Here is a 22328-nt window from a genome sequence, read left to right as displayed (position 1 = left end):
AATCAAGTAGTAAGTAAATCTAACAATGGAGACAATTACATGTTTTGTTGTGGTTTCACTATTAAAATAATCTCTGCTTTTGCTCAACACAAAACAGGGTAAATGCATTTTTCAGCAGAGTCATGAAAACACAAACCCACACAAAACAGGACCATGGGCCAGTGGGCCACAGTCTTAGAGTAAAGAATCCCTGCATAGTCATAGTTAGGGTATGCACGCAGACAGGTAGCACGGTGCTCAATAGACGCGAGACCCACTCACATGTCTCACCCGTAATTGGAGGGAATAACCAATCGGCTCTCATCTAATCGATTACACCAGGTGGCTAGGATTAGCAAATAAATTAACTCCCATGCTTAAAGCAACCCAGAAAAGCTACACAAGGTAAGGTCTTGGTGTTTATATGTTAACTGCTATTGACATTGCATGTGGTACATGCTTGGGAGCTTTAATGGTGCACGTTTGTCTACACTGTCGCTGATGATTCGCCAACAAGTGATGAAACCAGTCCGGCGGCTGTTTGGCATTGTGATTCTCATGTATGTACTACTTGTGAATGCCTGCAGCTGTAGAGGATCCCAGGTAGGGTTTGAAACAGCAAAGGACTTACCTTGTGTCGCTTTTCATGGATGCTTCATGCAACTTTCTTTGGCTGGAAGAGCATGGGGAGTCAATTTGTGAAAATCATATCTACCTGGTTATTTCCTTCAATTACGGATGAGACGTGATTTGATCTTGTTGTATAAATACAGTAAACGTATGGAACACACTGACTTCATGCACATAAATTATGCTGACGCTTTACCTCCAGACTAGGATGGCGTCCGTGTGGGACTCAGGTCTTTGCAGACTTTATGGCCATGAATAAATGAAAGAAGAGTTGTCCGATCCAGATTTCGCCTTTGTGGGGTCACTGCGCTCCTTGCCTTTAATTTATTATTCCTGACTGCAAACATCCGAACTTGTGATGAGCAGGGTAGAGAACAATGTGTTCGTGTGGCAGATTACACTAGTTGCTAACAGGTCGTGCAGTAAGTGCTGTGATGGGACTTGATCTGTGCCCTGTTGCCTCGTGAAGTTAAAGGGTTCGACATGTATTTATCAAGTAACTATGGGTGGTTGGGGATTGTATCAACAAGATCGATTAATGGGTACTCCAACCTGTAGTTGTACCGAATGCTTCAACGTTATGACCAGCAATATGGCAAGCTGTCATGTCATGTGTTGGCGCGCGAGGTTAAATGGAGGTGTTTCTATTTTGCCAAACCTCAAGCAAACAAACATCAAATCGCATCATTGATGGACTGCTCTGCTCTTTGTAGTTCACCTGGAATGTAGTACTGGGGAGCTTATGCGATGGCGCGTCATTCGTGCATCAGGCCCAGGCGGTCAGTCCATAAACACTTGCAACTTCTTCTCTGAAACCGCTGATGGGATTGTGACCAAACTTGGCACAAATTATATTTGGTATGTTGTAACTCAAGCTTGCTCACGGCATGAAAATAATCGGCGTACAGTTTTAGGGCTCTTTAGTATAAGTATATAAGTTTACTGTTCTCCCCTATGGGCCGGTGCTCCTGCCTCACACCCAGCTCGGCGTCACGCTGTTGAAACCAAAGCTTTCAGAATCATTGGAATCTCAAGCGATGAGGCTAACTCTGAAGGCCTTTCACTCACTCACCGCAGGCAGGTTGGTGGTCTTTCTGTCTTCTACCGACTCCTCTCCGGCCTTGCTCCCCCAAGTCTCTCTTTGCTCTGTCCCCCAAATTCACCTACAGGTCGCACAAGATCTGCCAGCAACCCTCTTATGGTTAAACTGCCAAAATCAAGACTCTCTGCTCACCTTCACTCTTTCATTCCTCTTTACTCCCGCCTCTGGAACAAACTCCCCCACTCCTTTCAATCCCACTCCTCCCTCCAGGTCTTTAAAACAGCTGTTCATCACCATCTCTTATCTCCCCCCATCCAAAACCTTGATCTTTTCTACCCCCATGAATTCATCCCAGATCCACTTGTCTGAAATACCAACTTCATTCCTGGAAGTCCTAGCTGTGTCCATGTGTTTTTGTTTTGTTTTTTACTACATGTGTTTTTTACCTCCCCCACCCCCCATCCCTCTTCCCACGCCTCCTCCCCCCAAGCCCTCTCCCTCCCACAGATCTCCCGATGTCGCTGCTCTCAAATGTTGTACTTGTGTGCTTCCCCCTCTCCCCATCCGGTCTCCGCTCCCTTTATTTTGTCTTATGTGTCCGCTTGTTTGTTTTTTTGTCATTAATGTTAGCTCATACACGAGTCTCGATCTTGTATACAAAAAAATATACAGGACAAAATATACAAAAAATATACAAGTATACCCTCGCCCCCCTCCCCCCCCCCCTTCTTAAAATCGTGGAGGTTTCCCTGTGGAAGCACAATTATTTAATTTAGCATTGTTTATACTAGGGCATGCCCGTACTATATCTATATCTAAAATTATATCCCCCCCCCCCCTCTATTTACATGAAATGGTTTGGTCCAAAGCGAATGGCTTGCGAGTGGTGACAATCCCCCCCCTCTATTTACATGCAATGGTTTGGTCCAAAGCGAACGGCTTCCGGAGTTTGGTAAAGAAATCGCCATCGCGTGCACAAACGCGCAGGAAAGCGAATGAATCGCAAATTCGTTTTTAGCAGCGTTGCTGTCTATCTATAATTCCAGTAATCTCTGTCTGTCTGTCTGTACGTCTGTACGTTTGTTTGTTTGTCTGTGACCGCTGTTTCTCGACAACTACCGGTCCGATATACTTGAAACTTGCCAGGTATATTGCTGGGGACCCGAGGATGTGCCTTTTCAAGGTTTCATATTAATCGGACAATTACTTACCGAGCTATGTCCAAAAAACGATTCAACCAATCAGAGAGCAGCGAACGATCGCGTGTGCCGAACGTGGAGGACACACTCTGCCTCGGATGGCACATTTGACAGCGTATTCATTTATTTCACGTTTGCAAACTATGTTGCCGTTAAACTATGTTTTAATAAAGTTTTAAAACTAATAAAAACGAATTTGCGATTCATTCGCTTTCCTGCGCGTTTGTGCACGCGATGGCGATTGCTTTACCAAACTCCGGAAGCCGTTCGCTTTGGACCAAACCATTGCATGTAAATAGAGGGGGGGGATTGTCACCACTCGCAAGCCGTTCGCTTTGGACCAAACCATTTCATGTAAATAGAGGGGGGGGGATATAATTTTAGATATAGATATAGTACGGGCATGCCCGTACTATATATATGCCCGTACTATATATCTATCTAAAATTATATCCCCCCCCTCTATTTACATGAAATGGTTTGGTCCATTCGCAACGCCAAAGCGAACGGCGAACGGCTTGCGAGTACAGTGACAATCCCCCCCCTCTATTTACATGAATGGTTTGGTCCATTCGCAACGACCACAGAACCCCCCCCCCCTCTATTTACATGCAATGGTTTGGTCCAAAGCGAACGGCTTCCGGAGTTTGGTAAAGAAATCGCCATCGCGTGCACAAACGCGCAGGAAAGCGAATGAATCGCAAATTCGTTTTTATTAGTTTTAAAACGTAGTTTAACGCCAACATAGTTTGCAAACGTGAAATAAATGAATACGCTCTCAAATGTGCCATCCGAGGCAGAGTGTGTCCGCCACGTTCGGCACACGCGATCGTTCGCTGCTCTCTGATTGGTTGAATCGTTTTTTGGACATAGCTCGGTAAGTAATTGTCCGATTAATATGAAACCTTGAAAAGGCACATCCTCGGGTCCCCAGCAATATACCTGGCAAGTTAAAAGTATATCGGACCCGTGGTTGTCGAGAAACAGCGGTCACAGACAAACGTACAGACAGAGATTACTGGAATTATAGATAGACTAGGGCATGCCCGTACTATATCTATATCTAAAATTATATCCCCCCCCTCTATTTACATGAAATGGTTTGGTCCAAAGCGAATGGCTTGCGAGTGGTGACAATCCCCCCCCTCTATTTACATGCAATGGTTTGGTCCAAAGCGAACGGCTTCCGGAGTTTGGTAAAGAAATCGCCATCGCGTGCACAAACGCGCAGGAAAGCGAATGAATCGCAAATTCGTTTTTAGCAGCGTTGCTGTCTATCTATAATTCCAGTAATCTCTGTCTGTCTGTCTGTACGTCTGTACGTTTGTTTGTTTGTCTGTGACCGCTGTTTCTCGACAACTACCGGTCCGATATACTTGAAACTTGCCAGGTATATTGCTGGGGACCCGAGGATGTGCCTTTTCAAGGTTTCATATTAATCGGACAATTACTTACCGAGCTATGTCCAAAAAAACGATTCAACCAATCAGAGAGCAGCGAACGATCGCGTGTGCCGAACGTGGAGGACACACTCTGCCTCGGATGGCACATTTGACAGCGTATTCATTTATTTCACGTTTGCAAACTATGTTGCCGTTAAACTATGTTTTAATAAAGTTTTAAAACTAATAAAAACGAATTTGCGATTCATTCGCTTTCCTGCGCGTTTGTGCACGCGATGGCGATTGCTTTACCAAACTCCGGAAGCCGTTCGCTTTGGACCAAACCATTGCATGTAAATAGAGGGGGGGGGATTGTCACCACTCGCAAGCCGTTCGCTTTGGACCAAACCATTTCATGTAAATAGAGGGGGGGGGGGATATAATTTTAGATATAGATATAGTACGGGCATGCCCGTACTATATATATGCCCGTACTATATATCTATCTAAAATTATATCCCCCCCCTCTATTTACATGAAATGGTTTGGTCCATTCGCAACGCCAAAGCGAACGGCGAACGGCTTGCGAGTACAGTGACAATCCCCCCCCTCTATTTACATGAATGGTTTGGTCCATTCGCAACGACCACAGAACCCCCCCCCCTCTATTTACATGCAATGGTTTGGTCCAAAGCGAACGGCTTCCGGAGTTTGGTAAAGAAATCGCCATCGCGTGCACAAACGCGCAGGAAAGCGAATGAATCGCAAATTCGTTTTTATTAGTTTTAAAACGTAGTTTAACGCCAACATAGTTTGCAAACGTGAAATAAATGAATACGCTCTCAAATGTGCCATCCGAGGCAGAGTGTGTCCGCCACGTTCGGCACACGCGATCGTTCGCTGCTCTCTGATTGGTTGAATCGTTTTTTGGACATAGCTCGGTAAGTAATTGTCCGATTAATATGAAACCTTGAAAAGGCACATCCTCGGGTCCCCAGCAATATACCTGGCAAGTTAAAAGTATATCGGACCCGTGGTTGTCGAGAAACAGCGGTCACAGACAAACGTACAGACAGAGATTACTGGAATTATAGATAGATTCATGGAGGCATGGCCGCCACCTAAAAAGACTTCAATTTCAAACATGCCAAACACTCGAAGGATTGACCTTGTGCCTTGTTAGTCAAACAATTGGCAAGGCCTCCTGGAAAATGTGTCCTCTTGAAAGTGAATGGAAAGCTCATATGAGATGATGCCAATGCAAGTCTTAGTGTTAGTGCAATTCTTCCTCTGAATGCAATATTTCACAAACTAGTGACATCCGAGCAGGGCTGGCAGGGTGGCCCCGAGGTACGCACACTCACCTCTACGCTGTCTGGCTATGGTCTGAATCTTGGCCCAGATATAAACTGTCACCTCGGTGTTTCAAAAACAGTGTGATTCATCTATGTGAGCACCGTCCCTCGGATGGACATTCAACTGGGAGTCTCGTCTTCCGGCATTAGTTTGGTGGATGTTAAAGGTCCCATGGTGTCCTTCGTGAAGAGTAGACAAGTTATCGCTGGCACTATGGCAAAGTTCCAGGTTCCAGCCATAACTACTTTGTTGGACATCAGACCTGGACAGGTGGTTAGTGAAAGACTTGAGCCAAATAACTTAGCTCAAGAAAGCGAACCCCACAAGAGAGTGGGAATAATTGTGGCTATTAAAATAATAAGAAGACCCAAACAAAATAAGCTGGCAGTGAATCACTTGCCTGACAGCCGGCTGCAGGGGGGAACAGGTGCTCACAGACTAACACAGGAGAAGAAAGTGGAAGTCTACACATGTTTTTATCAACAAATACATACGTAGATACATACATACATACACACAAACAGAGAATTAGCATCTTTTCGTATGAAGTATGACAATTTTCACTGGGAACTAACATAACTATACTGTCTTTGACTGTACTGTCTTTCCCTCGTGGTCCCTCTGTGCTGTCTTTCCCTCGTGGTCCCTCTGTGCTGTCTTTCCCTCGTGGTCCCTCTGTGCTGTCTTTCCATCGTGGTCCCTCTGTGCTGTCTTTCCCTCGTGGTCCCTCTGTACTGTCTTTCCCTCGTGGTCCCTCTGTGCTGTCTGTCCCTCGCGGTCCCTCTGTGCTGTCTTTCCCTCGTGGTCCCTCTGTGCTGTCTTTCCCTCGTGGTCCCTCTGTGCTGTCTTTCCCTCGTGGTCCCTCTGTACTGTCTTTCCCTCGTGGTCCCTCTGTGCTGTCTTTCCCTCGTGGTCCCTCTGTGCTGTCTTTCCCTCGTGGTCCCTCTGTGCTGTCTTTTCCTCGCGGTCCCCCTGTGTTGTCTTTCCCTCGCGGTCCCTCTGTGCTGTCTTTCCCTCGTGGTCCCTCTGTGCTGTCTTTCCCTCGTGGTCCCTCTGTGCTGTCTTTCCCTCGTGGTCCCTCTGTGCTGTCTTTCCCTCGTGGTCCCTCTGTGCTGTCTTTCCCTCGTGGTCCCTCTGTACTGTCTTTCCCTCGTGGTCCCTCTGTGCTGTCTTTCCCTCGTGGTCCCTCTGTGCTGTCTTTCCCTCACGGTCCCCCTGTGTTGTCTTTCCCTCGCGGTCCCCCTGTGCTGTCTTTCCCTCGCGGTCCCTCTGTGCTGTCTTTCCCTCGTGGTCCCTCTGTGCTGTCTTTCCCTCGCGGTCCCTCTGTGCTGTCTTTCCCTCGTGGTCCCTCTGTGCTGTCTTTCCCTCGCGGTCCCTCTGTGCTGTCTTTCCCTCACGGTCCCTCTCTGCTGTCTTTCCCTCGCGGTCCCTCTGTGCTGTCTTTCCCTCGCGGTTCCTCTGTGCTGTCTTTCCCTCGCGGTCCCTCTGTGCTGTCTTTCCCTCGTGGTCCCCCTGTGCTGTCTTTACCTCGCTGTCCTTCTGTGCTGTCTTTCCCTCGTGGTCCCCCTGTGCTGTCTTTCCCTCGCGGTCCCTCTGTGCTGTCTTTCCCTCACGGTCCCCCTGTATTGTCTTTCCCTCGGGGTCCCCCTGTGCTGTCTTTCCCTCGCGGTCCCTCTGTACTGTCTTTCCCTCGCGGTCCCACTGTACTGTCTTTCCCTCGCGGTCCCTCTGTGCTGTCTTTCCCTCGTGGTCCCTCTGTGCTGTCTTTCCCTCACGGTCCCTCTGTGCTGTCTTTCCCTCGTGGTCCCTCTGTGCTGTCTTTCCCTCGTGGTCCCTCTGTGCTGTCTTTCCCTCGCGGTCCCTCTGTGCTGTCTTTCCCTCGTGGTCCCTCTATGCTGTCTTTCCCTCACGGTCCCTCTGTGCTGTCTTTCCCTCGTGGTCCCCCTGTGCTGTCTTTCCCTCGTGGTCCCTCTGTGCTGTCTTTCCCTCGTGGTCCCCCTGTGCTGTCTTTCCCTCGCGGTCCCAGTGTACTGTCTTTCCCTCGCGGTCCCTCTGTGCTGTCTTTCCCTCGTGGTCCCACTGTACTGTCCTTCCCTCGCGGTCCCTCTGTGCTGTCTTTCCCTCGTGGTCCCTCTGTGCTGTCTTTCCCTCGCGGTCCCTCTGTGCTGTCTTTCCCTCGCAGTCCCCCTGTGTTGTCTTTCCCTCGCGGTCCCTCTGTGCTGTCTTTCCCTCACAGTCCCCCTGTGTTGCCTTTCCCTCATGGTCCATTTGTGCTGTCTTTCCCTCGCGATCCCTCTGTGCTGTCTTTCCCTCGCGGTCCCTCTGTGCTGTCTTTCCCTCGTGGTCCCTCTGTGCTGTCTTTCCCTTGCGGTCCCCCTGTGCTGTCTTTCCCTCGCGGTCCCCCTGTGCTGTCTTTCCCTCGTGGTCCCACTGTACTGTCTTTCCCTCGTGGTCCCCCTGTGCTGTCTTTCCCTCGCGGTCCCTCTGTGCTGTCTTTCCCTCGTGGTCCCCCTGTGCTGTCTTTCCCTCGCGGTCCCCCTGTGCTGTCTTTCCCTCGCGGTCCCCCTGTGCTGTCTTTCCCTCGCGGTCCCCCTGTGCTGTCTTTCCCTCGCGGTCCCCCTGTGCTGTCTTTCCCTCGCGGTCCCCCTGTGCTGTCTTTCCCTCGCGGTCCCACTGTACTGTCTTTCCCTCGCGGTCCCCCTGTGCTGTCTTTCCCTCGCGGTCCCACTGTACTGTCTTTCCCTTGCGGTCCCCCTGTGCTGTCTTTCCCTCGTGGTCCCCCTGTGCTGTCTTACCCTCGTGGTCCCCCTGTGCTGTCTTTCCCTCGCGGTCACACTGTACTGTCTTTCCCTCGCGGTCCCCCTGTGCTGTCTTACCCTCGTGGTCCCCCTGTGCTGTCTTTCCCTCGCGGTTGTCAGCTCTTTCACGAGCCTCGATTCAGTATTTAAAAAAAAAAAAAAAAACTACAGGACAAAGTTTTAGACTGGAGTGATGGTTTTTAAATAGATACCAACAAAGCTAGACAAATATTGATATACACACCAAGTTAAAGGATTTTCAGAATTGGCGTCATCGTTCCCCAACTCTCAAACGCCCCTCTCTTTGGCATGGGCCGGTGGTTAAACCGCTTGCACTTTGCCACGCATGGAGTTAGAAATCGCAAGTTGTCTCCTCACTCTCACACGCGGGGAATTTGAGGGAAATTGCCAAACAGTTTTCAATTGTATAAAGTTCAGAAATACAGAGAATTGGCAAATTTTCGTTTGAGGAGAACAAAATGCCTTGAATGTCAAGTCAATGATCAGCACTGCATGGAAAGTTGGCAGAAAAATAGATAGGGTAAGGATGGATGATGTCACCTGCCGAGAGCCAATGACAGTGCACCGAGCCTGGCACAGCCAATCAGAAACTTCTCACAACTTATCCACACGAAGCATAGTCAACGTTTACTTTGTATGGGAATTTATCAACGTAAATAATGAAACTTTTTAAAAATCCAAATCAAAAAACTTTTTTGACTCTGCATTGCCTGGATCATTGGTGATGAATACGGTCCTATTTTTTACCTCCGCCACCAAAGATGGACGGAGGTTATATTTTCACACCTATTTGTCTGTCTGTCTGTCTGTGAGAAGGATATCTCAAAAAGTTATGGACAGATTTGGAGGAGAAATTTGTTGGACAGGCCTTGCCCGGGTGACAAGATTTTGGTTCAGGTCCAGATCTAGATCCGGCCTATCAGTGGCTACAAAACGTAAACTGTCCACCCTGGCAGAGGTTTGCGCTCTACCGAGTGCTGTTCTAGTTTGTTTGGGGTTTGCATTTAGAGAGTGTTCATCAAAATGCGAGAATGAATCTGTGTGTTCATCATCATTAAGAATTTAGCGAGTGTTCATCATCATGAAGAATCGACCAAAAAGCCTGCTCTGACAGGTCAAAGGTCACTGATGGAGAATGAAGGTAATTGGTAAGAGAAGTGGCTTTTCCCCCTTGTCATTGATGTAAGAATCAGAGTGGAGCTTGTACATAAATCACAAGCAGAACGAATATATACAGTATGTACCTTCGGTTCCAGAAATGTAATATCCGATTCTCTAAAACTGCTTGTTTTAGGCAGATTTGAGCTAGCTGTGAGGATGGATGAACTGGTGCAACCCACAAGTTGGGTTGACAGTCCACTATCCTCACCACAAGACTGCCATATAGACAAGTAAATCTCCTAAATAGGTTTCATATGGGAAAATTACGTGCCCAGACCGGGGATCGAACCAAGGCCTCTCGTGAACCGTAAAAGCGCTCGGCCATCTGAGATATCTGGGCGACATCCGCCAATAACGAAATTCACCCGCATATAGAAACACCACTCTCTTTCCGCCGCCACTTCCGGGGCACTCACCACCAACCATATGAGCAGCGACGGCCTATCCACGAGAGGGTCTTCCCCCCTTCTGGGGGGGGGGGACAAAACTGTCCGCTGTTCTTCAAACACCAAAGGTGGTGTAGTCGTACAATTGTATAAATGAACAGGATTGTAATAATTACCCTGCGGTCGTGAAGCAAAAAGCGGGGTGAAGCATTCAGGTGCGTATGTGTGCCGTGTGCTGTACGTGTCTGCATTTAAAAAAATTATTTTCTCAGCAACCGTTGGTCCAATTGACACAAAATTTTACCAGAGAAGCGCCTCCGGCCTCCGCCTGTATAATTGTTTTATTCATAACTATGACGTCATAGGTCACGGTACGGACGCCATCTTGGAAAAACGTTACACCTCCATATCTCCCAAACCGCTCAATGGAAAAAGTTAAACATGGCTCATTGTCAAGTACTCACCATGGGAAATAAGATATGTTGATGGTGATATCATCGGTGCTTTAATTATGACGTCATAACTCGACAAGTACAACGCTTGATCTGATCAGTATGAATAAAAAAAAAATTCTTCTGCAACTGTTAGTCCAATGGACACGAAATTTTCAGAATATGTGCGGCTCCTGTTGTAGAATTTTTAAATAATTGTAATGTCATAGGTCACATGGTACAGACGCCATCTTGGAAAAGTTCGAAAAACGTTGCACCTCTATATCTCCGAAACTGCTCCATGGAAAAAAAATGAAACATGGCTCATTGTAAAGAACTCCATATGGGGAATAGGTGTTGTTAACGATGATGTCATTGGTGCCATAATTATGACGTCATATTTCGACAGGGACAACGCGTAGTCTGATCAGTTTGAAATGTATTGAGCGTGATCTATGCAACAATTATTTTGGAGAATATAAATTTATGATGTCATCGTTCACACGGTCTGGCAGCCATATTGGATCAAAGAAAAAAATGTAAAAAAACAGAAGAGTTGGCTCACAACAAGTTGACTGCGCAGGGTAAGTATTCTATGAGTACCATCTGGTTAATACATGTGGGAACATCCGGTAGATTTCCCACTCGGTTCGATCCCGGTCTGGGCGTGTAATTTTCTCACATACACATATTAATTATTACACTCCTGTTCATTTATGCCAAAGTAAATTTCCGTTAAACTTAAAGATAGTTGGCAAAAGATACATTTGCCCTACCCCACATTTCTTCTTTGCCCCCACAAACCAACAAACACTATCGGACACCTTTGGGCTCCATTACCTTCTGGGCATGTTGTAATGATTCCATGCGCTCCCGCAAGATGCGTGCATCGTACTCGCGGATCTGACTGAGAACCTGGCGTTTCCATTGCTCCACGGCACTCTGTAGATGTTCCCTCTCTTTTTCTGACAATCCAGGAAGTGCTCCTTCAGTGCCACCATTGCTCACGCGTGTCGATGCACCGCTGGCACCAATACCGCCACCGGCACTGATGCTCCCGCATGGCATGCCATGAACACGGGCATGTGAGTTCCCTCCAACAGGACTTCCGGTGCTTGGACTTATGGATGTGGGTTTCTGTTGCAAAGTGCTGTAGAGCGTGGCCTCCAACTCTCGTACCCGCTGTGGATGCAAGAACGGGAACCATTTTGTTTATGTCATACCGCCCAAGAATCAAAACATCTCATTTGGTAACCTCAAAAAGTAATGTCTTACTTTTGTAAAGTGAAGTTTTTAATAGAAATCAAAATAAATAAATAAACTCTGTTTTCGCAATTTGGACTTCACCTGTGAAACGTTTCCTTCTGACACACAGGGATGATCATATCATCAGCAATTACCACTTAAACACCGAAACTATGGAGGAGGTGTGTGGTAGTGATAGAATTTGGGAAAGAATATTCAAGAAAGTACAATCTAGTGTGAAATGTGTAAGTTAATAAGGATAATAGAGTTTAAGATATAATAAGTTCATTGTAAGGATGGGGTAGGTATATGTAATACGAGTAAACTGACAGATTGGGTTGATGAGAAGTGTTGTGGCTGCTAATACCAGAATTTTACATTTGATTAAAACTTTTAAATTACGAAAAAATCCATGGAGAATACTACAAATGAACCCATGCGTAATAATTACCTGGCCCCCATGATTTTATACAGCTCACGAGGCTCATCGAAGAGCGAAACAACATGGGGACATTGCCTGGTCAACAAACAATCCTCCCTTCTACCCTATCCTCCCCCTCTCTCCCATGTCTTCCACCTCCACCCCCTCTCACCTCCATCCTCCCTTCTCCATTACCCTTTCTCCCCTCTCCTCCCCCCTATCCCCCATCCTCCTCTCTCCCCTCTCTCCTCCACCCTCCCGTCTCTCTTCCCTTCTCCCCTCCCTTATTCATTATCCTCTCCCCCTCTCTCCCACCCCCACCCACTCTCACCTCCATTCTCTCTTCTCCATTACCTTTTCTCCCCTCTCCTCCCCCTCTCTCCCCCGCCCTACACCCTCCTCCTCTCTCCTCCGTCCTCCCACCACCCTTCTCTCTTCCGTCCTCCCCTCTCCCCCTCTCTCCCCCGTCCTCCACCTTCCTCCTCTCTCCTCCATCCTCCCACCACCCTTCTCTCTTCCGTCCTCCTCTCCCCCTCTCTCCTCCATCCTCCCGTCTATCCTCCCTTCTTCCCTCCCCCTCTCTCCTCCCTCCCTTCTTCCCACATCTTCACTCTCTCTTCTCCATCCTCCACCCTCCCCTTTTTCCTCCGTCCTCCCACCTCCCCTCTCCTCCTCTCTGCTCCACCCCCCCCATCTCTCTTCCCTTCTCCCCTCCCTCATTCATTATTTCCTCCCTCCCCTCTCTCCCACATCCTCCCTCTCTCTCCTCCATCCTCCCACCACCCCTCTCTCCTCCCTCCTCCCCTCTCTCATTCATTCTCCCTATTAGCATGTCTTTGACTACTTTTTGGTCCACATTTGTGTCCATGGAACCCAACTTGGTCCACACCCTGACTTGTTGTATTCTCCATTATTTAGTAACCTTTCATTAAAGATACCCACTTGGTCTCTGTATCTAGGTGTGTAGACTAGATACAGAGTCTCCCCTTAATTATGTTTCTTGTACCCATCATGCCCTATATGTAGAGAAGATACATAAAGTCTGTTTATACAAAGTTATTATATCACGAGCTTTTGTTAATTGGTCAGAATTGACCATGCTATCTTTCCTTGCATGATGGGTACAAGAAACACAATTAAGCAGAATGTCTCATTTAAATAAAACAACACAATCGAAATATGAATCAGATGGGAGCCTGAACCAAACTGAATTCACCAATCGAGAGATAAATCGGTGTTAGTTAGAAATGGACAGAGATTGTTAAGGTTTGTGGAAGCCATTTTAGTCTTGGATTGCCTTGCCTTGGTTGACACAGTCCTAAAGGAAATATTCTAAGATATTCTCACCATGTAGGCCTGGTCGAGGGCCTGTTTTCGATAATCCAGCTCTTCCTCCAGGTATCCCTTTTGCTTCACAAACATGTCCTAGTACAAAGGCAGGAAAATAATTTACTTTTAAATCCATTATTGAAAAAAGGGAATAACATATTATGGCATTTCATCACTCTGTCAAGATATTAAAGAAGGGAAATAAATGAGATCTTCTTTAATGGCCACAATTATTCCCAGGTTCTTGTGGGGTTGGCTGGGGAAAGCTTGACTCAGGGATCCTAGGTTCCCCGTGATGCCCTGGGAGGCCCACTGAAACGAAACCGAAAAATCTAAGACCGGGCGAACCTGCAGACCATCGAGTAAAAGGGCTGTATCAGGTTTCAGAGCAATCGGTTGGTAAATAAGGGACGAGTAGGGATCCAAAATTTCAGGGGGTCAACCCCTCACTCCCTGGGAGCCACGATCCAAATTCGAAAAATCGAAGCCCAAGTGATTGTGCGGACTGCTGTCTTGTATTCACGTGTCAGGTTTCAGAACAATCAGCTGGGTGATGATGAAGGAGCAGCAAAAATAGCAAAACGTTAACAGACGGACGGACGACTGGACGGAGGGACATCCAGACATCACAACCCATTTTATAAATTCATCTCTGAGAGAATCGAGATGAGATAACCTAGATATTCGGCACGTCATCGCCGAGTGGTCTTGCTGCTCGATGTCACAAGTTAAGATGGGACAATTATTATGTGCCTTGTGTTCGGGGCTTCAAATGGTTCATAGTAAAACAAGATCGAAAGGTTAACTGCGGCATAGCCGGGCCTGTTTGATACTTTAGTTGAAGAGTGCAGTTTGACCTGGGAGGGGATACCAGTTAGCAAATAATGTAAGTATTAATTTTTTGGTGAAGTACTGTAAGTCTCTAATCTGTCTGTCACCATGGAAGTGAAGAGATTACATTGAGACACTGGTTTATTCTATATATTTCAAGTCAACAATGAACCAACCATACACCACTTCGATGCAGTAACTTTGCAGTCACGACAAAGGGATTGCAGTGTTACGATTATATTTACTACATTATTATTATGTAACGTTATTATGATTATTACGAAAACAAGACACCGTCTCGAGATCTCGGAGACGGTGGGAGGGATTTTCGAAGCTCCACACGGTCTCCACGTTTTTCGAAGTTAAGTCTGTTCACAATTGTATTTTGTCGAAACTGTATTTATCTTTCGGTGTGTGAAGTTATTATGTGCAACTTTGGTTGTTTCTCGGTGTTTATCTTTCATAAATTGATCGTCTGTTTGCCGTGTCGTGTCTTGAGGCCTTGTACAGTGTGCACTGTACAACCTTGAGGCTTTGTTTTTCTCTCAGCGGTCCGTCGTTTGTGATCCAATAACTTTCGTTCTCTGTATTCCCAGGCTTTTCACCCATAGCCTACTTCCTTGTGTAAATCTCAACTCAAAAAAAAAAAAAAAAAAAAAAACATTTCCTTCTCTGTTCTCATTCGTTTATTCATTCTTATTCGTTCGTTCGTTCTTCGACCACGTGTTTCTCCCCCATTTCCCCAGATAGTTTTCACTCGTTAACCTTCAATGTTTACACTTTCCCCTCAAGTTATGTATTCCGTCATATTTTATAACACCTTTTTCTTCTTCTTCTTTAAAAGGCTGCTTTCGACTTGCTCACCAAACCAATTCATCCCCAAAAAAATATCCATCTCCTATAGTGCCTTTTTTCTACATTCCCTAAACTCTCCTGCACTCCATCCTCCATCCAGCGTCCTTAAACGTATTTTTAACTCGAAGGTCACAAGAAACTCATTTTGCAATAAATGTTCGTTTCCCATAAATCGTACAGTTTCAAAAATCCAATCTCACCCCTCCCCTCCAAATCTTCCCCATAACCCCTCCCCTCCAAATCTTCCCCATCACCCCTCCCCTCCAAATCTTCCCCATCACCCATCCCTTTCAAATCTCCCCCCTTGCCCCCTCCCTCCTAAACTACCCCCTCACCCCTCCCCGCCAAGACGCCCCCTCGCCCCTCCCCTCCTAGACTCCTGCCTCACCCCTCCCCTCCAAATCTCCCCCATATCCCATCCCTTTCAAATCCCTCCCCTTGTCCCTTCCCTCCCAAACTCCCCCCTCACCCCTCCCCTTCAAATCTCCCCACCCTCATTGCTTCTCAATTTCCCCCCTCTCACTCCCCCTCCTCAAAGCGTCCTCCCCGCTTCTTCCCCCTTCAAACTCTCACCTCCATCTCCCCCAACCTTCTGCCTAGCTCTTCCCCCTCCTCAAATAACACCTCATTGTGGCTCACCCAATCACCATCAAACCTTTTGTCCGCCCCATCCTTCCCTTTCTCCGAGCTATTCTGAAATCTCTGACACACCTTCAACAGCTCTCCCTATCTCTTCCACCTCTTCCACATCTTACCCTACCCCTCCTCCCCCCTGTTCTGTATCTGATGCTCCCCCTTCCTCTTCATTAACGGTATGGACCTCAAACATCCGGGGCCTTCGTTCAAACTTAACTGATCTCTCCATACAGGTTGCTTCTGTCAAACCAGACGTGATCTGCTTAACAGAAACTTTCCTCCTTTATGATGTCTCTGATCCCATAGTATCTCTCCCGGGCTACTCCCTCCTCCGGTATGATAGACCTGAGCCTCGTCCTGGAGGCGGGGTTGCTATCTTTATCAAAAACTCTCTTCCTCACTCGCCCTGCACTGCACTCTCTCCACCTCACCCCCAGGAATACCTCTGGCTACGGCTTCCCCTTCGCTCCCACCTCTTGTTCATATGTGTGTTGTACCGTCCACCAAACAGTGATGACTCCATCTACATCTCGCTGTCTGATGATATGGACCAACTTCTATCTACTCATCCCAACTCTCTCTTCCTCATATGTGGTGATTTCAATTGTCACCATGCCAGTTGGCTGGGTGTGGGTACCTCTCTCACCAGCCATGGCTCTTCAGCAAAGGACTTCTGCGACTCACTGGGACTGACACAATCTGTCAATTTCCCGACCCGGATCTCAGTCAACGGAACATCTTCTCTTCTGGACTTTGTTATGACTAACTTCCCTGAAAATGTCTGCTGCTCTTCTTCTGCTCCGATCGGATCATCTGATCATGTCCTTGTTAAAGTGGACATCTCTCTGACCATCCTCAGGGAGCCTGCTCAGCGTCGACGAGTCTGGCATTTCACTCAGGCCAACTGGCACGGTCTTCAAGCAGCCATCAATCATCTGGACTGGTCTCCCATCTCTACCGCCTCTGACATCAACTCATCCTGGGAATTCTTCCAAAGTAAATTGCTCTCTCTCATGCACAGATTTATCCCATCTCGTCTTCAGTTGTCATACCCTTCCTCCCGTCCATGGTACACGGAATCTTGTGGTGAGGCTGTTGCCCAGAAACAACTTGCCTTCGTCTCCTGGAAAGCAAATCCAACGGAAGGAAATCTCATTTCCTTTCACAAAGCCCGAAACAAGTGTGTGTCCACCCTCAGGAGAGCCAGGAAACAATATCTCTCCGTTCTCAAGACCGAACTCTCTTATCTGTCCCCCTCTTCCAAATCCTGGTGGCGTCTGGTCAAATCCGTTTCTGGTGTTTGTTCCCCCTCCATCCCCTCCCTTACCTCAAACGGCTACACAGCTGACTCCGCACGTGAAAAAGCTGAATGCCTCAACTCTGTGTTTGCCTCTAAATCTTGTGTCCCAAACCCATCCCTCTCTGTACCCACCATACCCAGTCGTACCCTGCTGCTCCTGGACTCCGTGTCCTTTCCTCCTGACAAGGTGGAAAAGTTTCTGTCAACCCTCGACTCTGATTCTGCAACTGGACCCGACGGCATCAGCCCACGGGTCCTAAAATCCTGCTCTGCCGCTCTATCTCACCCTCTCTCTGTTCTCTTCACCCTCTCTTTTGCTCAAGGTCAACTGCCATCTGCTTGGAAATCAGCCAACATCACCGCTTTGCACAAAAAAGGTGCAAAAACAGATCCTAGCAACTACAGACCAATCAGCCTTCTCCCAATTATCAGCAAAGTCATGGAATCCATCATTGCTTCGGATATGAAATCTTTCCTCTTCTCCAATGGCTTGATCTCTGATCATCAATTTGGTTTCAGACCAGGTCACTCTACTCTGGACATGCTGCTTCTGCTGTCTCAACAATGGATGGAGGTCCTCAATGCCAAACAGGAAATTAGAGCTGTCTCCCTCGACATATCACGTGCCTTCGACACGGTCTGGCACCCCGCTCTGCTCACCAAACACTCCTCCTTTGGTATCCATGGAAATCTCCACGCATGGCTGGCGGACTTCCTCTCTAGTCGTCGTCAACGTGTGGCCCTGAATGGGTTTCTCTCATCTCCTCTTCCTGTTCAGGCTGGAGTTCCCCAAGGCAGTGTTCTGGGTCCCGTGCTTTTTCTGGTCTTCATCAATGATCTCTCTGACTCTCTCGAAAATCCTCTCTATCTCTTTGCTGATGACTCCACTCTCTGCCGCTCCATTCCTCTTCCCTCAGATCGGCAGTCTGCTGCCTCCTCACTCTCTGAAGACCTGGACAAAATCACAGACTGGTCAAACAAGTGGAACATGTCTTTCAATCCTGACAAATCTCACACTCTTACTATGTCTCTCCGAAAAGATCGACTGGACAACCCTCCCATCTACTTTCTCAACAATCCTCTCCAAGAAGTTCTGTCGCTCAAGATTTTGGGTCTCACTATCTGCCATGATCTTTCTTGGGAAAACCACATTTCCAAGCTGGCCTCCAAAGCCAGTCGCCGACTGGGCATCCTCCGTCGTGCGAAGTCCTTCCTCGGCACACCTGAGCTCCTCACCACATACAAGGCTTTCATCCGCAGCTCAATGGAATACTGTTCTCCCCTATGGGCCGGTGCTCCTGCCTCACACCTAGCTCGGCTTCACGCTGTTGAAACCAAAGCTTTCAGAATTATTGGAATCTCCCGCGATGAAGCTATCTCTGAGGGCCTTTCACTCACTCACCGCAGGCAGGTAGGTGGTCTTTCTGTCTTCTACCGACTCCTCTCCGGCCTTGCACCCCCAGCTCTCTCTGTGCTCTGTCCCCCAAATATTCCTACAGGTCGCACAAGATCTGCCAGCAACCCTCTGATGGTTAAACTGCCGAAATCTCGGCTCTCTGCTCACCTTCACTCTTTCATTCCTCTTTTCTCCCGCCTCTGGAACAAACTCCCTCACTCCCTTCAATCCCACTCCTCCCTCCAGGTCTTTAAAACAGCTGTTCACCACCATCTCTTATCTTCCCCCATCCAAAACCTTGATCTTTTCTACCCCCGCTAATTCACCCCAGATCCACCTTGTTTGAAATTCAAATTCCAACTTCTTTCCTGGAAGTCCTGGCAGTGTCCATATGTTTTATACCTCTCCCACCGCCCCCTTCCCATGCCCCCCCCCCCCCCCAAAGCCCTCGCCCTCTCTCAGATCTCTCGATGTCTCCATGTCTCTCGGTCCCTGCTCTCAAATGTTGTGTTTGTGTCCTTCCCCCTCTCTCCCCATCTTGTCTACCGCTCCCGATGTTATATGTTTTATGTGTCGGTTTGTCTTTCTGTGTGATTAATGTTCGCTCTTTCACGAGCCTCGATCTTATATACAAAAAAAAAAAAAAAAAAAAAAAAAAAAAATACTACTGCATTAAGAAACCTGGGCTAATTTGTCCGAAGCAGCCTGAAGGTGAGGCATGAAGCCCAAGGCTGATACGTACTGTCTCATTGGAAGACCCATAACGTCTATGCTTTCAATATTTGATGGTCATTTCAACAATCGATTTGTTTGTGTTTCACAGTGAATGAAAAACAAAGGTAGAGCATGGTGATTGTGATACATGACAGGTTCGATAACTTGTTCGGCCTGAACGGCATTGGTATCAAAATAGCGGTGTGTGGAGTCAGCCGTTGTACGCCGCAATGACATCTCAGACATAACCACATCACCCCTGTCATTTGACCAGATCCTCAGCTCTGATTGGTGTACGTTTGTGAGGGACGTACATACATACAGTCATGGCCAAAAATATTGGCACCCTTGCACTTTTTCAAATAATTCACAATTTTCTCTAAAAACAAGTTGAAATTGACAAAAGTATTTGGTCTCCACAATTCTTTATTTCACTGTTAATATCACAGAACCTTTGTTTTTGATTCATAACTTAATATATCCTTTTAAATCAGTAAATAAAAAGAAATGGCATTGACAAGATTATTGACTCCCTCGACTTAATCTTTGGTAGCACACACAGCCTTTGGACAAAATAACTGCTGTCAAGCACTTCCTATAGCCATGAATGAGCTTCCTACACCTCTCTACTGACAGTTTGGCCCACTCTTCTTGTGCAAACTGCTGCAGTTCTCCCAGATTTGAAGGGTGCCTTCTCCCAACTGCTGTTTTTGGATTCAATGGGATTTAGATCTGGACTCATTGCTGGCCACTTCAGAACAGTCCAGGATTTTGTCTTGAACCATTCCAGGTTGGTTTTTGAAGTGTGTTTGGGATCATTCTCCTGCTGCAAGACCCATGACCTTCAATGGAGACCCAGCTTTCTGACACTGGGTTGAGCATTGCGCTCCAAAATGCTTTGGTAATCTCCTGATTTCATGATGCCACGTGCACATTCAAGTCACCTCCAGTGCCAGAGGCAGCACAGCAAACCCAAAACATCACTGAACCTCCTGCATGTTTGACTGTAGGGAAGGTGTTCTTTTCTTTGAAGGCTTCATTTCGTTTTCTGTAAACATAGAGATGATGTGCTTTACCAAAAAGCTCTAATTTGGTCTCATCTGTCAACAGGACATTCTCCCAGAAGGATTTTGGCTTGTTCAGGTGTGTTTTGGAAAACTCCAGTCGGGCTTTCTCAGCAGTGGGGTCCTCCTGGGTCTCCTACCACAGAACTCCCTTTCATTGAGTTGGCGATAGATGGTGCGAGTTGAAACTGTCATACCTTGTGTCTGAAGATCAGCTTGAATATGCTTGGCAGTTGATTGGGGTGATTTCTTCACCATTCGAAGAATCCTTCGCTGCAATCTTTGATCAAGTTTTCTCTTGCGGCCACGTCCAGGGAGGTCGGCAACAGTGCCATGGGCCTTAAACTTCCTGATAACATAATGTACGGTGGTCACAGGAACATCAAGGTCTGTGGAGTTGGACTTGTAGCCTAAAGGTTGTCCATGCTTGGCTACAATCTTCTGTCTGACCTCCTCAGACAATTCTCGGGTTTCCTTTCTTTTCTCAATGCTCATTGCGGTACACACAGTGACATAAAACAGCAGAATGACTCCTTTTCTCCATTCAAACCGGTTGAATGAGTGATTTTTATATTGCACGCACCTGCAACTCACCACGGTTGAGTTCAATTCCAAAGTAAAGGAGAATCACCTGCTTGGAATCTAATTATTTCCAACAACTTCTACAAGGTGCCAATAATACTGTCTGGGCCATTTTAGGATTTCTGTGTGGAATAAATAAGATTTAGTATTTTTTCAGCTTTTTTTGTTTTTTGTTCCACTGCAAACCAAATAAATACATATGTGGACACCAAAATATTTTTGAATTCCTACAATTTTCTGGAAGAAATGGTGCATTTTTGAAAAAAGTGCAAGGATGCCAATATTTTTGGCCACGACTATACATACATATGGATATACGAACAGACTCTGTTCTCGACGGCCTTGCCGTATGGGGTACGCTGTAAATAATAACCTTGGATGAACCTTCTACAAAGGTGCTGCAAATGGCTCTTGCTTCATTAAGCAACGAAAATAATTATTTATTTTGCCCTTGCATCAACTTCCCATTGCTTGGATCACCAATCCAGCATCGACAGGTTTCATATACTAAAAGGGGATTTATCAAAACATGTTTACAACGAAATGGCAACAAATGAAAGTGTACATTGAGCTGATGTCAAGGGCAAGATGTTTTGGAATTGTTTTCGAGAATAAAAAAATGAGGAATAAAACTTTGTTTGTTTGGACATCCAGTGAAAATTTTATTCATTCCCACTTGCAAAATCATTCCCTTTCCCCAATAGTTGACAGCTGACTGACCATGTGTGACAGCAGCCACCTGTTCATGAATAATGAGAGGTATTGGAATGCCATGAAAGTATTTCTCTGATAGGTTTCATGCCTCCGAAAAGACTCGATACGCATGTTATAACGCAGGAGCATCAGACATCTGTGTCTTTCAATTTGTAGGTTGGAGGGTTTATATAGGATCACCTGAAAGCAACTACTTTGGTCACTTTGTCACAGCAACATCATCATGTTTAAATATATATGGCTGAATATTCAGCACCATGTTGGTGGTGTTTATACTTCTCTTTTTGAATTCACAGTATTTATTAATTAATTCAGTGTATATGATTCTAGCAACTAAATAACCACAGTACGCACATTTATTCTTCTTCTCCAAAAATTAATCAATTACAGTTACAATTGCAGTATATATGCAATATATTACAATTATAGTACATCTTGAAATACAAAAATTAATTTGCAAGGTAGCAAGTACTTCCTTATTACTTGAAAAGACTTTAATCAAAGAGGGTACACCTACACATCTTCATTTAGCCAAAGCAGAAAACATAAACTTGCATATAAAAATTAATCCTCGCCTGCATCTTAACAAAAAATAATAAAGAGTGGGTTTGGGCAAAAAAATGATCATAAACTCCAGTCATAAACTCCAGTCAAATGACAGTGATAGGATGGTAGTACCTTTTCATTTTCAAGGTCAATCATCTTTTGCTGAAGTGCAATTTCTGTTCCTTCTATTTGATGAAGCCACTGCAAAAAAAAAAAAAATTGTGATAAAGATGCAATAACATCATCATATTATGTATATAATGGGTGTTTGTTCCCCCTCCCACCTTGCTGCTCCAGTAGCAAGTTGCCG

The 22328-nt window shown here is 46.4% G+C and overlaps 1 protein-coding gene across 1 annotated transcript in view; it reads right to left on the bottom strand.

Moving 5' to 3' along the window:
* LOC137421123 (janus kinase and microtubule-interacting protein 3) overlaps positions 1-22328 on the bottom strand; it is a 100230-nt gene that overhangs the window by 7114 nt on the left and 70788 nt on the right. Inside the window, 4 exon segments of the mRNA XM_078772820.1 lie at positions 11226-11368; positions 11507-11567; positions 13399-13476; positions 22151-22219. Coding sequence (XP_078628946.1) covers positions 11226-11368; positions 11507-11567; positions 13399-13476; positions 22151-22219 — 351 coding nt within the window.

The sequence above is a fragment of the Myxine glutinosa genome, chromosome 2 (genome assembly GCF_964187855.1).
Source record: "Myxine glutinosa chromosome 2, kmMyxGlut1.1, whole genome shotgun sequence".
NCBI lineage: Eukaryota > Metazoa > Chordata > Myxini > Myxiniformes > Myxinidae > Myxine > Myxine glutinosa.
Note: the sequence above shows the minus strand (reverse complement) of the source record. Positions and strands in the feature narration are given on the sequence as shown.